Source organism: Callorhinus ursinus, unplaced genomic scaffold (assembly GCF_003265705.2).
Source record: "Callorhinus ursinus isolate GAN/ISIS: 27379988/994484 unplaced genomic scaffold, GSC_fseal_2.0 scaffold87, whole genome shotgun sequence".
NCBI classification, from domain to species: Eukaryota; Metazoa; Chordata; class Mammalia; order Carnivora; family Otariidae; genus Callorhinus; species Callorhinus ursinus.
Genome location: NW_027397149.1, coordinates 814,314 through 828,707, shown reverse-complemented (window position 1 = coordinate 828,707; position 14,394 = coordinate 814,314). Strand labels below are relative to the sequence as shown.

Below are 14,394 nucleotides of genomic sequence, written 5' to 3'. Positions count from 1 at the left end.
TCATGACCTGAGCCGAAGGCAGACGCTCAACGACTGAGCCACCCAGGCGCCACCAAGCCTGGGTTGTTTTAAATACAACTTTTACTTTGTTAATTCTCAGCACAGAAGTAATACATGATCACCACAGAAAGCTGGAAATCACAGAGAAGTTTAGAGAAGACTATCACCCCATACTCCTACTACTCAGCACTTACTACTTTTAATATTTTGGTGTTTATCCTGCTGTGTATCTACACACATACATATAAATTACGTTGCATATTCATTCATCCTGTACTTGTGTTTACTGATTGGCAATTTGTTCTCCATTTGGTTATTTTTCCTCCTTGTTTTTAAAACAAATGGTTATTGTGGTAAAATATATGTAATAGCAAATGTACCATTTTAGCCCTTTTCAAGCATACAGTTCAGTGGCACTGAGAACATTCACAATGTTGTGCCACCGGCATCTGTTTGCAGAATTTTTCCATCATCTCAAACAGAAGCTCTCAATCCATTAAAAGCTATAATTCCCCATTCCCCGCCCTTCGCCCCTGGTCATCTCTCATCTACTTTCCGTCTCTATGAATTTGCCTATTCTAGATTTTTCACAGACGTGGAATCGTAGGATATTGTCCTCTCGTGTCTGTCTTCTTCGCTTAGCATGGCATTTGTGAGGTGCATCCATGTGACAGCATGGGCGAATTTGCTTTTTAAGGCTAAATAATACTCCATTTTATGGATAGACCACATTTTGTTTATCCGGTCATCTTTCGGTGGACATTTGAATTATTCTCACCCAGCAACATTAAATGCTTCCTCACGGGGCATCTAGTAGAGTGATGTAGAACTCAAGATCCAGAGTCAGACAGACCTGCGTTCACTTTCCTACCAGATCCCTGCCCGATGACCCAGGGGTGGGACCCGGGGAAGTCACCGGACTTCCCCAAGCCTCTGTTTCCTTATCGAAGTCCCTCCCCGATCTGAGGCTGAGATCCGTCCTCACAGATGATGGTGAAGATGAATGGTTCTATGCTGCTTAGCCCAGGATCAAGGCTCGAGCTCACTTTATTTTTTTTTAAAGATTTTATTTATTTATTTGAGAGAGAGGGAATGAGAGATAGAGAGCACGAGAGGGAAGAGGGTCAGAGGGAGAAGCAGACTCCCTGCTGAGCAGGGAGCCCGATGTGGGACTCGATCCCGGGACTCCAGGATCATGACCTGAGCCGAAGGCAGTCGCTTAACCAACTGAGCCACCCAGGTGCCCTCGAGCTCACTTTAAAAATGGTTGCTGACTGTGTAGATCTCACTGTATCCTCGCCTGGGATTGTTCAGCGCACCAAACTCTTCCTAGCTCTTTGAACTATTGGATCACTTCTGGATTTTCACAATTATACATAGCGTTGTGGTGAACATCTTTGAATGAAGCCTCTGGCTGTGCCCCTGATTCTCGCCCCCCACCCTGAGAATATGCCCTGGCAGGGACAGAGCAGGGGGACGTGGGCCCTGAGGGTTGGTGGCCTCCGGGAACCTTGGCCTTGCCCACTAAGAAGTCTGTTCCTTCTCTTCTCACCCGCAGCCCCACAGCCAGATACCTGTGAGCTGCGAGGAGCTTCCCGAGGTATCCGAGCTTCTGACCAGGATCCTCTCTTGCAATGTGAGCTCTCCCATCTTTAAAGCAGGTAGCTTGGTAAGTGCCTCAAACCCTGAGGAGCCAAACCTCCGCCGCCGAGAGGCTCTGGGCTGAGGTAGGGAGGGAAGGGTGCAGGTGATGGGTAAAGAAGCTCCCCCCTCCTACCCCAAAGGGAATGACAGCTTGGACTTTGGAATCAGATAAACCTGGGGTTGGGTTATTCATTTTGTGACCTTACACACAACTTAAATGTTTGGAACTTTGGATCATCATCTGTACAATGGGGATAAAACACCTATTTATGGGGCCAAATAACAGTGGTCCCCGGTGTCACAGCAGTTGGGCTTGGGGGCCCTGAAGTGCTTCCCTCCTCATTGCCCTCTCCTCCCCTGCCAGGTTGCCATCCAGGTGATGTTTCATACGCTGCTGAACAGCTCCTGGGGGGACTTTGTCGAGCTGCACGCCAATGTGAGCTGGTGAGCAGGCCCCAGGCAGGCGCCCCGGCTCGCAGACAGCCACGCGGTTCTGGCCACGCGCTTCTCCTAACGCTGCCCTCTGCCTTGCCCCTGTGTAGTGACAATGAGGACTCAGACGTCTTGGGGAACAACTTGGCCACCACCAGCATCCCCGTCCTGTACCCCATCAACATCCTCACTGAGGAGTAAGTCCTGAGCAGCCCACCAGCCCTTTCCTCCCACCTCCCCCTCCCCCACCCAGGGCTCAGCCTTGCCTCCCGGGGCTCTCCTTCAGAGCCACCTCCTTTCCTCTGGCCCCCCAGGGGTCATTAGAACTGATTCCAGCCATAACCCCAAGAGTTTTCAACACCCCAAAGAGTGGAGGCCCTTTAGGAGTTCTGAGATCAATGGTTTACTGATGGAAGAAAAAGCACACGGAGTGTTGACCTTATTTCAGACACTGTGCTCGTTGCAGTGCACAGCTGGGGCCTCCCCTGGAGCTTTCAGCCCCTCGGGGGGCAGCTGTGCCTCTCTCCACATTACCGGGGAACAGGCAGGCTCAGAGGAGAGAGGAACTCACCCAGAGTCATACAGCTAGGAAGCACCGATGCTGGCATCCGAATTTCGGTCTCTCTGACTCCAGAACCCCGTGCTAGAGGCCCCCCGCTTCCTGGGGGCCAGGAGCGCTGGGAGAGAGAAGGAGAAACTGTTCGCAATGGCTCTTGCCCACAGAGAGCTCATAGTCAGGTAGGAGAGGCCAAGCTCATGCGAACACAGAATCAGTGAGTCTCACAAGGTTATGGCGGGAAGGACCCATGGGGATCCCCAGTTGGATTTTCTCATTTACAGGAGAGAGGATGAAGCCCGAAAAGTAGAGTAGCTTTCTCAGGTTGGCTCAGTGAGAGGGGGACAGAGACAGTGACTGAGCCAAGGTCTCTGGTGCTTTTGAAGGCAGATGCCAAACACAATGATGTTACCTGGAGTGCGATATGAAATTAGAGCCAGGAGAGGTGATTTGGGTTGGAGGAGAGATGGGAGGGTTCATGGGGAGGTAGGGGCTTAAACTGGGGTCTGGGGAATGAGGGGGTTCAGATAAGGGCCAGGGAGGAGGAAGGACGTTCTCCCGAGAGAGAAAAAGAGAGAAAAAGAGAGAGAGAGAAGAGCGTAGACAAAAGGAAGCAGCAAGCAGTGGGGTGGATTTGGGGAGCAGGGAGGGTGCAGGCGTGGGGGACTACAGGTGTGTGTGGGGTGCAGCGGGCAGGACTGGCCATGTGGGACTGTGGGCCTGACCCTTGTAGGCAGCAGGGGGCCATCGGCGGATTCCGAGTAGGCAGGTGGCAGGATCAGACAGTGACGTTAGGAAGGGCGTTGGAAGGATGGGATGGCGAGGAAGCCAGAGGCTGGTGCCATTATGCAGGAGATGAGGGACCCAGAAGACAGTGGAGACCCTGTGTGGCAGGGAGCACACAGCTCCAAAGGCACATCTGCCTGGGTTCCAGCCCTGGCCCTCCATGGCAGGACACTGGACAACAGACAGACCCCTTCCACGAGCCTCACTTTCCAAAGGGAAACAGCAGAGCGCTGGAAGGTTACATGAGAGCAAGGCTGCGTGGTCTCTGGGAGTCCCCTCTGAAGCTTCCCCTGGCCCAGGCCCCTGCCCTGCTGGAGATTGGGTCCTTGTCTTCTCTTTCTACCTCTGCTCTTCCCTCTCTCCACAGCAAGGAAACCTCCACACTGTATGTCAGCTTCACCCCCAAGGGCCCCAAGAGACACCTTGTCAAACACTTCTACCAGGTATGAACCTCCGCGTGAAAAGGCCCTTCTGGGTCACACAGTTTCCAGCCCCATCCTGAGGAAAGTGCAGAGGCTGCAGACACAAGCCCCATCCTTGGCGAATCCGGCGCCCTCCGCCTCATCCCGTGATCCTTTCTAGAGCTCCTCACAGCCCCCACGGAAGTGCCTCCGGCTCGTTTCCAGCACTGGATCCTTTGTGGGATCACAGAGCTTGAGAGCCAGAAGCACTCTGAGAGAGAACCTAGATTTTCATTCACACGTTTAGTGAACCACAGGTCTAGTCTAGGTACTTTGCTAGATGCTGGGGCAGCAGGTCAGTCAGTCAGGGCCCCTGACCCAGTTCTCTGCCTGGTGCTTTATATACGTGACCCCATGCCCCCGTGATTCTCACCCCAGAAGGTAGAGGCGTGGCCATTCCCAGTGTACAGATGAGACATCCACAGCACAGAGAGGCCGAATAACTTGCCAGGTTACACAGCCACTAAAGGGGAAAGGTCAGATTCCAGCACTTACTGGAATACCAAATTTCATGTTTTAACCTCTACGTTAATGATCTGTCACTTCTCATGCCATATGCTCGGGGCTGTAATAGCAATCTTCATGGGAACAAAGAAGAGGGAGGCCAGCCCCTGAGACTAAAGCTCTAGGAGTCTAAGGCCTTTTTAGAGGTAACCTCAGAGAGGAATAGGCACTGACTGTGCCGAAGGCATTCTTGTTTTCCCATGGAGGAAACTGAGGCCCCAAAGAGAAACTGTCTTTGCCCAAGACCGTGTTGGCGTCAGGGCAGACTGGGGCAGGAACCCAGCAGGAGAGGGACCCCAGGCAGGTAGCCCGTTTAGAACAGAGGCTGGAGCCATCTCCTCCGGAATCAATGATGGAGGAGAGGGACCCTTGGGGAGGTCAGATGCCCATTTGCACAGAGAATGGCCAGTAGGATTGGTTTCTAGTGCTGTTCACTGGGATGCCTCTGGGTTCCCCAAGGAGGTTGGCAGACTAGTCCTTTCGCCAGCAGAATAGTGGGGAAGACTTGGGCAGGCATGGATCCAAGCCTCAACTCTACCCCTGGATCTCTGTGTGACCTTGGGCCAAGGGCTTAACTGTCCATGCCTCAGTTCCCTGCTGTGACAAATGGCATTTGGAACGAGAACTTGTGGGTGTTGTGAGGTTGAAGTGGGGTACTTACTCCCCGTGGAGTGCTTGGCCCAGTGCCTGGGGAGTGGAGGCTGTTAATGGCTGAGGCGGGTCTTGGGCCTCAGCCTGGAGATTCCACAGCGACTGTGGAAGCCTGCTTCCCTTCTTGCCCCACTCCTCTGGGAACCAACTCAAACCTTTTGTGCTCCCACCTGTCCCCACACCCCATTTCTCTCTCTCTCAGGATAGTCATCAGGGCCAGATGCCTCCGGCCACCTCCAGCCACCTCAGCACCCTCCAGCATCTTAAACTCTGCATTTGGCTCCCTGCCTCCAGGCCCACCGCGCAGCCACTCTTGCTAAAGGCCCTAATGATGTCTGTTTTAACGAAACCCAACTAGGCGTGGGACCCTGGGGATCTTTCCCTCCTGCCGGAAGCTCTCCTGTTAGTTGCCACAGGGAGGTCAGCTCGGGTCTGTTATGAGCTCAACAGGCATGGTAATCCAGTGAGAGCTGGGCAGCCAGCCCGTGGGGTCTTCTTCCTCATGGCCTCCCTCTCCCCTGGCCGGTTAGGCGTACAGGCTTCTGCCGGACCTGAAATCTTTTTAAAGCTCTGCCATTTCAAACTGTGTGGCCTTGGGCAGGTCACTTAACCTCTCTGAGCCTCAGTTTTTCAATTGGTAAAATGGGGATGATAACCGCACCTACTTTAGGTGGGTCCATCGTCCAGGGAAGGTGATAGAACACAGCCCATCCAGTCTCTGGAGGCGCAGCCTGGGTCCAGACGCCCGCTCTGCTCCCCGATCACTTCAGACAAATTCTTCTCCCTGAACCTCAGTCCTCCGCTCTGTGACACGGGGACGGTGCTGCCCACCACAGACACCAGCACTTGGCGAGAGCCACGGGAGGCCCAGCAAGCGTTCTTACGTGCGTCTCCCCGCACGCCCCATCTTCACTGCCCGCCGGCATGGGTTCCCACAGTTCGAGTCCCCCTCCCAGCTCACAACTCCGCACCACGACCCTCCTGCTCCCGCAGCGCGCCTGGCCCTGCAGCCTGTCACTGCTCTCCGCCCAGATGCCCTGGAGCGTCTTTTTTTCCGCCTTTTTTAACAGCTTTATGATAGAATGAGATACAGGTCACAGTCCATACGATCTACCTGCTTTTTTATTTTATTTATTTATTTTTTTAAAAGATTTTATTTATTTATTTGAGAGAGAGAGAGCACGAGAGGGAAGAGGGTCAGAGGTAGAAGCAGACTCCCTGCTGAGCAGGAAGCCCGACGTGGGACTCGATCCCGGGACTCCAGGATCATGACCTGAGCGGAAGGCAGTCGCTTAACCAACTGAGCCACCCAGGCGCCCTCTACCTGCTTTTTAAAAAAAAGATTTTATTTCAGAGCGAGCACACAAATGGGGGGAGGGGCAGAGGGAGAGGGAGAAGCAGGCTTCCTGCTGAGCAGGGAGCCGCAAAGTGGGGCTTGATCCCAGCACCCTGGGATCGTGACCTGAGCCGAAGGCAGACACTTAACCGACTGAGCCACCCAGGCGCCCCTGATTTACCTGCTTTTAAAGTGTACAGATCAGGGGCACCTGGGTGGCTAAGTCCCTTAAGGGTCTGACTTTGGCTCAGGTCATGATCTCAGGGTCCTGGGGCCCCCTGCTCAGCAGGGAGTCTGCTTCTCCCTCTCTGCCCCTCCCCCTGCTTGTGCTCTCTTTGTCTCTCTCTCAAATAAGTAAATAAAATCTTTTCAAAAATAATAAAGCATAGGGTTCAGTGGCTCTTAGTATATTAGTAAAGTTGTACAATCATCACCATAATCTAATTCTAGAAGATTTTCATTATTCCGGAAAGAACCTCTATGTAGGGGAGGAATCCTACAGTATGGGGTCTTTTGTGACTGGCTTCTTTGAGTTCACATGGTGTTTTCAGGGGTCATTCGCGTTGTAGCCCGGGCCAGTTCTGTATTCTTTTTTATTGCCAGATAGTATTACATCGTGAGGTAGGCCAAGCTAGATTTGTCCCGGCATCAGCTGGTGAGCATCTCGGTGGTTTCCACTTTTTAGCTTTTACAGACCGTGTTGTTTGAACATTCCTGCACAAGTTTTGGTGCAGACATGTTTTATTTATCTTGGGTATATACCTAGGAGTGCAGTTGTTCCTCTTGAAGCTTTGTCTCAGCATGTTCTAAACCAAATGTATCACTTTCCCCTAAGCCAGCATCACCTCAGGGGTGCTCAAAAGCACCCTTTTCCTCAAGCAAAACTTCCAAGTCTGGGTGAATTTGTCCTTCCTCTGTGCCGGGCCCCCCTGCCTCCTCAACTTCTATTCCGTATTCTCTTGTCTCTTTGGCCCCCACTACTGTTCAGACTCAGGTTCCTCTCCCTCTTACAGCTGTTGGCACAGGCTCCTGGCTTGGACCTCGGCCTGCCTTCCCCGCCTCTTTCCCTTCTGGGCCTGGCGTGAGGGAGCCCCCCCAGAGCCTGCCCTCCTCAGCTGACTTGCCTTGCCTAGTTGAGGGTCCCCTGATTTCTGGACTTAGGCCTTCTGGGCACACAATCTCACCCCAAGTCTCCTTTCCAGACGTACGTGCTACCTCCTCTCTGTCCCAGGCCCCCTACCTCCTGCTGTGTCACACTCGCCTGGTGCTGTCCTGACTCCCCACATTTTCACTTCCTGGGTGCCTTCTGCCGTCTTCATCTGTTCCAGTCCTCTCTGTCGTCCACGGTTAAAGTCAAATGCTGCCTCTGACATGAGGCCTTTTCAATTTAATATACCTGATATTTTTCAAGCGTCCACAAGTGTTTGTCAAGTGACTAATGGTAGAACCTCTCCAACTGGATATTAGTTTCCCTGTTTGGCCTCCCTGAGCCGTGGTTCCGTGGTGCTACTCCTGGGTCACTCTCTTCTCCGCTTCTGCGTCTCCCAGGCCTCGCACAGTTGGCCCTTTCATCTAAAAGGTACTCAGGACTTGTTTCTTAAATCAGTTCCGTGCCCTCGCCAAAATGAGTCCTTCCCAACCTGCATTGTGCAAACAATTTTTGCATCTCTCCTTGTTAAATGCCCTTCGTTCGTTCTTTTGCCCATTCAAGCATCGATTTTTCTGGAGACCTGCTGGGTGCTAAGTAGTGTGTCAGGCAGCGGGGAATTGTTGGGGAAAGAAGCCACAGCTGCTGCCTTCACGGAGCGTGTAGTCCGTGGACAGACAGACCCACGTCCTGCTGGGGACGTGGAGCGCTGGGGCAACACATGGCGGGGTAGCCGCCCTCCCCTTGGGGAGTCAGCCGAACCATCAGAGATGATACTTGAGCGGTACTTTGCTGGGTGTGCAAGGGTTTGCCCCGTGGAGAAGGCAGAGAGGCATAGGTAGCCCGCACTGGCCTGACGTCTCCCCCACCCCTCCCTCGGGCCTCAGCCAGTGAGGATTGCCTCTGGAGGGGCAGCTGGCATTTAGGGCTCTGCGGGCCCATGTCCTCTGTCCTAGGTGAGGATTCAGCCTTCTGTCTATGACCACAACATGCCCGCCCTGGAGGCCTTGGTTGGGGTGCCAGGGCCTCACAGCGAGGGGCCCATCACACACAAGTGGAGTGTGCAGATGGTGAGTACTGCCCAGAGGAGGGAGAGACACCCAGGTTGGTGGGAGTGAGCCCATAAAGGGGTACAGATGTGTGGGAAGGGAGTGAGGATGGATGCATCCTGCTGGGCTCAGTGATTTCTGAATCTGCCAAGAGCCAGTGGGAGTGAACTGGGATGCCCTAGATCCGGCAAGTTGGGAGGGAGGCCACGTTCTGGCCTTAAGGGGCCAGCGTCCTCTCTCTGCTCTGGACTAACCAAAGACCCCGTCTCATCATTCCTAGGAGCCTGCTGTGACCTGCCATCCTGAGGATCTCGAGAGGCTGCCCAGTGTGGCTGAGGTCCGGGCCCATGGGCTCAGAAGCTGGGGTGGGGGCCGGCAGAGTGCAGGTGGGAAGACAGGCCTCACTGACCCCTGCTGTCTTTGTTCTTGACAGCCTTGTTTGCCCAGAACCAAGTTCCACTGCCCACTTGTCTTCAAGGAGGAGATCCTCGTCCAAGTGAACGGGACTGTGGAGCTGGTGGGAGAGATCGAGGTAGCACCTGCTGGCAACAGACGCAGGGGGTTAGGGGATCCCGAGGGCTGAGCAGTGGGCTTCCGCACCAGATGGGCTTCCTGCATTTTTCTCTAGTACCCAGATGCAAAGCCCTGATATTTCCACAGTGGCAGATGAAAGAGAACCATGATTGGCTTGAAATTTGCAGGGCTGTTTTCATGGGCCTATGGATGGTTCTTCTGGGTTCCCTGTAGGAAAAATTTCCTTCCAGCCGTGGGACGTGGCCCATTAGGACGCTACGGAAGAGAACTCAGAAGCCGCGGTGCACCCCACTGGGGCCCCTTCTCCTCGGCTTCTCCCCCTCAGTTGAGGTGGGGTGCAGAGGTCAGTGGGTTGTGCTCCTTGTTCCCCTGGCCTGACGTCTCCCCCAACCCTCCCGCAGGCCCCCTCCGTGTTCAACCTCTGCAGCTCCCTCTCCATCTCCTTCAACAGTAGCAGGCATTTCCACCTCTACGGCAGCAATGCCTCGCTGGCCCAGGTATGGCTTTGCCTCCTCAGAAGCTTCGGGAACAGAGGGCAGCAGGGGGCTCCGCGGAGCCCCAGGGCAGAGCTGGAAGAGCTCGAACCAGAAGCCAGAGGGGCCCCGTGGGAGGTCTGGGCTGGGCCCAGAAGGAAGAGCTTCCTGGCGCTCAGAGCTGTTGGCCTTGGCCAAGGCCGGGCTGGATGCCATGGGCGCCCCGCCACCACTGGTGGGCAAGCGGGCCCCACGGTCACCTGTCTGAGACGTGTCAGGCAGAGATCAATTCGATGGCAGCTCAGCAAAGGGTACCCACCCCGTGTCCACTCTGAGCATGACGGGAAAGTGCTCGAAGCAGAGCAAGCATTGAGTGTGGGGGCCCAGGCCACCCAGGCAGGAAGCTCGGAGCAGGGGAAGGGAAGCTGCACCTCAGCCAGATTCTGGAAGGTTTTGCATGCTGAGCTGAGATTCTGGCATTTCATTCTGGGCCCCAAGGAAGCCATGTCAGGGCTTCCGATGGGTGGTGTGCATGTTTACCAGCTCGCTCGGGCAGCTGCACGGGGAGGTTCACTGGGGAGAGGCATCTGGGCCAGCCTGGCGGTGTCGGGCAGCAGTCCCGACCAGAAACGCGAAGACGTCACCATTCACAAGCATGCTGGAGGTGGGAGAGCCTTCTCCTTACACCCCCTTCTCTCCTCCTGCAGGTCGTCATGAAGGTTGACATCATCTACGAGAAGGAAATGCTCCACGTGTACGTGCTGAGCGGCATCGGGGGGTTCCTGCTGCTGCTGGTGATTTTCGCTGTCCTCTACAAGGTGGGGGCTGCTGGGGGCCACGCGCCTGCCTGAGACAGCCAGGCTCTGGAGGGGGTTCACGGGAGTTGGGGCAGAGAATGTCAGGATCAGGGAGCGTTAAAGCTAGAGGCGGCCTCCGCCTACTCCCTCTTTCTACAGATAAGGCTCGTGAGGCCCAAAGAGCAAGGGAGACTTTTCCCCCCCATCCCTCCACCAAGCACTGGCAGAGCCAGGACTGGGGACCTGGGGAAGGGGGCTGCGCCCACGTCTCAGGGGCCAGGCCCTGGGACAGAGCGACATCCCACAGACATGGTCCCTGCCTTTGCGGGGCTCACAGTCTAATGGGGGAGACAGACAGGCGCACACATGGTAAGGGCTCCACTCAAGGGCCTTTGTGCTGGAGCCTCACTTAGGCTGGGGAAGTCTGGGAAGGCCTCCCAGGAGAGGAGGCATTTGAGTTGGGATTTGAAGGGGGAGTCGCCAGGTGAAGAATGCCAGAGGGCAAATGTTCCATATGAAGCCCTCAAATACTCCAGCAAAAGACAACGCAGAAAATTCGTTTCTTCCTGTTGCACTCCCAGAGGGTTGTTGCTAACAACCATTCGGTTTCTGTTCTTCCAGGTTCTAATTTTGTTGTTTAAATATGTGTATACGTGTGAGTGTGAGAGAGACAAAGAGAAAAGTCAGTGTCTGTGTACACAGGTGGAAAACGTAAATGGGGGGTGGGTGGCTCAGTCGGTTAAGCATCTGCCTTCGGCTCAGGTCATGGTCCCAGGGTCCTGGGATCGAGCCCCACATCGGGCTCCCCGCTCTGCGGGAAGCCTGCTTCTCCCTCTCCCACTCCCCCTGCTTGTGTTCTTGCTCTCACTGTGTCTCTGTCAAATAAATAAAATCTTAAAAAAAAAAAAAAAAGAGAGAGAGAAGAAAATGTAAATGGAAGGATACCATATAAACTGCTCGGGAGCTTGTATTTCCCACCGGATATTCTATCTTGCTGTCTCTCTGTGTGAGCAGTCAGATGCACCTCTTACTCTTTAACCTGGCTGGTTTGCTGCTATCTGGATGCTCCACCTTTTATTTAAACAAGATCCCCACTGATAAGCATTTAGATGGTTTGTAATTTCTACCTATTTTTTTAAAGATTATTTATTTATTTGAGAGCGAGAGAGAGAGAGAGAGAGAGCAGAGCAAGGGAGAACACAAGCAGGGGAAGGGGCAGAGGGAGAGAGAGAAGGAGATTCCCCACTGAGCAGGGACTCCCCCGCTGCCCCCGACTTGGGGCTCCATCCCAGGACCTCGGGATCATGACCTGAGCCAGAGGCAGATGCTTAACCCACTGAGCCACCCAGGCGCCCCTAATTTCCACCTATTTTAAACAGTGACCAAAAAAGGCTCTTGGCTCCCACATCTTTGCACACTTGTCCAAAACTTCTTTAGAATTAATTCCTGGAGCTGGAATGGCTAAGCCAAAGAATATATACGTTTTGAAAAAGAAGAAGAAGAAGAAGAATATGTATGTTCTGAGCTTTCAACAGAGAGTACGTGGCCCATACTAAGCACTATGTAAGCGCAGGCTATTGCTATTAGTATTCCTGGATATTGTCAAACCGCCCACCCCAAATACTGGTCCATGACATTTTGATGAGCCTGAAGAATAAACTGTTAAACGGACAGCTTTTCAACATACTGCCAGGAAGCCGGTGTGGCAGATACCTCGCCCCGTCCCTGGAGCGGATACCACACATCCGTGGCATGCATGACTCATTACCATGAAGGGTGCTTTGATGTTTTGCTGAGGCCGATTGGTCCAGAGTGTTCCATGGACTTTCCTCACGCCAGTTTTGTCTCCCTACAGTTTGGCTTCTTCAAACGGAACCTGAAGGAGAAGATGGAGGCTACTGCAGAAGCTTCCAATGGAATCCCTAGAGAAGACTCTGAGAAGCCAGTGTCCAAGGAAGAGGCTGGGGACCCGGGCTGCCTGGAACCCCTCCAGGAGGAGGAGACCCAGGATGGAGACGGCAGAGACTGAGGCCCCGGCCTGATGCAGAGGGCCCACAACTGGACTCGGGATGCCGGCTGGCTCTCTGCCTCTACCTGTGTCCTGCTGTGTGTCTTCGGGCAAGTCACTGCCCCCACCTGGGCCTCCGTGTCGCTGTCTGGGACACGGCGCTCACTGCGGGCTCTGCGGGCTCATGGTGAGGGTCCCTGAGGGATGGGCGGGCAGACCACAGAGGGGAGGCCTTGTCATGGTCAGCTGGCTCTGGCTGCCCCTGGTGCTTCTTAGTATCCTCCCCTGGAAGATAATATGTGATCTAAATCTGGAAAAACTGTCATCTCAGGACCTAGTGACTCTCCCAGCCCTCACACCCACCTGCCTTTGGATGTCCCCAGAGGCCTCAGACTCCCAGAACCTTGCCCTTCACTCTGTCCTGCCCGGAGTCCTGTCAGCTTTCCATCTGCCGCCGGAAAGCAAACCTGATCTGCGTCACTACTTTGCTGCTGCAAACCCCTTGCTCTGGGGCTGGAGACCAAGTTCCTGAGCATGCCTTCCAGAATCTGCAGAATATCCTTAACATGCCAGTGCAAATTCGGGCCCCTGTTGCCTTCCTGGCCTCCTCCAGAGACTCCCCACCTCCCTTCCTGAGCTCCAGTTACACCAACCTTCCTCGTGAGCCAAGCTCCTTCCTGTCTCACTGCCTTCACCCAGACTGCTCCCTCTGCCTGGAACATTCCTCTCCAGCCCTTTCCCTGACCGACTTTCACTCAGCCTTCTATCTCAGCTCCAGTAGAACTGCCTCAGGGCAGCCGCCGCCCTCACCCCCGCCCCAAAGGGGTTCCCATATCACACATGCTTACCCTCACCTGCACTCTCCCTCATAGCGTGGATTATGTTTGCTACTTAATGTTCATCTCTCAAATCCAGCCATGGACTCGGTGGGGGTAGGGACCATACCGGTCATGTTCACCTTGGTGACATCACAGAGCCGGCCACAGTAGGCGCCCGACGCAATTTCACCAAACTAGGGAGGGTGTCTGTAGGAAGACGGAGAAAACTTTTGGGTGGGCCCATGGCGTCTCCACCTTTCAAGGCTCGATCTTTCCCCAGGCTCTGGCCTCCTTGCTCCACAGCCCCCACGGGGACGCCCCACGCCCCACCGTGGCCCCCACTGGGAGGCTGTGAGCTCAAGGCGCCCGTCATGTCTGTCCACCTGGCTCCCGGCACCAGACACAGTGCCTGCCTGTGTTTACCCCATAAATGGGAAAGTCCATCCAATTTTGTGATGTTTTTATGCTGGTGCCCCATTCTGGCCTGGCTCAATTAAATGAACATTTCCTTCTCAACCCTTTCTCTAAGTGGGACCCAAACAGCTGTTCTCTTTTTTCTTTTCTTTTTTCTTTGTCTTTTTTGTTATGACAACCCTCAGAGACTGACCTGCATAAGGCATTGACAATTCATTAAGGTGTGAGAATAGACCCTCCCTGGCCTTTTTCTAAAAAAACAATTGGTGGGGCTTGATTCCCAAGGCCCCCACCTTTAGGAGGGACAGAGGGGCTCCTCGCTGCTGCCCTCTTGTGGTCAGTAGGACCCCGGGAGCGGCGGGGGGCACAGAATAGGGAGTAATTCTCAGCCCAGCTCTCTGGGTCCAGCACTGGTTGCTGAGAAGCATTTGGTCTCCCAAGCAGTGACCTTTGAGGGCTCCCTTCTGCTTACAGGGTGTAAGCGAACGTTCTCAAGCCTGGCACACAAGACCCAGAACAGTATTTCAGAGCCTGCCGGCCTCTTCCACCTCCTCAACCCCCTTCTGGTCCAGCACCCAAGGAACCATGGGGCTGGCTCATAAGAAAGACCTCTGGAAGGAAGAAGTGAGGCCCATTTTCCCAGAGAGGGAGAAAAAGGGTTATAATGGTCAGAAATATCACAGAAATGCTAAAAATGCATGAAGTTATCCATAGGTCTCGTGAAGCCCGTCGGCTTCTATGGATTCACGCAGTATTTCTTGAGAGTTCTGTGTCAGAGCCTGCT

At 54.1% G+C, this 14,394-nt stretch overlaps 1 protein-coding gene across 4 annotated transcripts in view; it reads left to right on the top strand.

Annotated features, from left to right (window-relative positions):
* The window catches only part of ITGAL (integrin subunit alpha L), a 38,494-nt gene extending 24,855 nt beyond the window's left edge, over positions 1-13,639 (top strand). For 2 of the 4 annotated variants that reach the window (XM_025854206.2, XM_025854205.2), the window contains exons 22-31: positions 1,559-1,669; positions 2,009-2,088; positions 2,187-2,273; positions 3,786-3,861; positions 8,474-8,587; positions 8,847-8,903; positions 9,000-9,098; positions 9,502-9,597; positions 10,281-10,391; positions 12,226-13,639. In XM_025854206.2, coding sequence (XP_025709991.2) covers positions 1,559-1,669; positions 2,009-2,088; positions 2,187-2,273; positions 3,786-3,861; positions 8,474-8,587; positions 8,847-8,903; positions 9,000-9,098; positions 9,502-9,597; positions 10,281-10,391; positions 12,226-12,399 — 1,005 coding nt within the window. In that variant the 3' untranslated portion in view covers positions 12,400-13,639. Of the gene's footprint in view, positions 1-1,558; positions 1,670-2,008; positions 2,089-2,186; positions 2,274-3,785; positions 3,862-5,829; positions 6,161-8,473; positions 8,588-8,846; positions 8,904-8,999; positions 9,099-9,501; positions 9,598-10,280; positions 10,392-12,225 lie in introns of those variants that run through there. The other 2 variants (XR_003204847.2, XM_025854210.2) reach the window with 2 other exon arrangements.
* Positions 13,640-14,394: the final 755 nt, after the last annotated feature.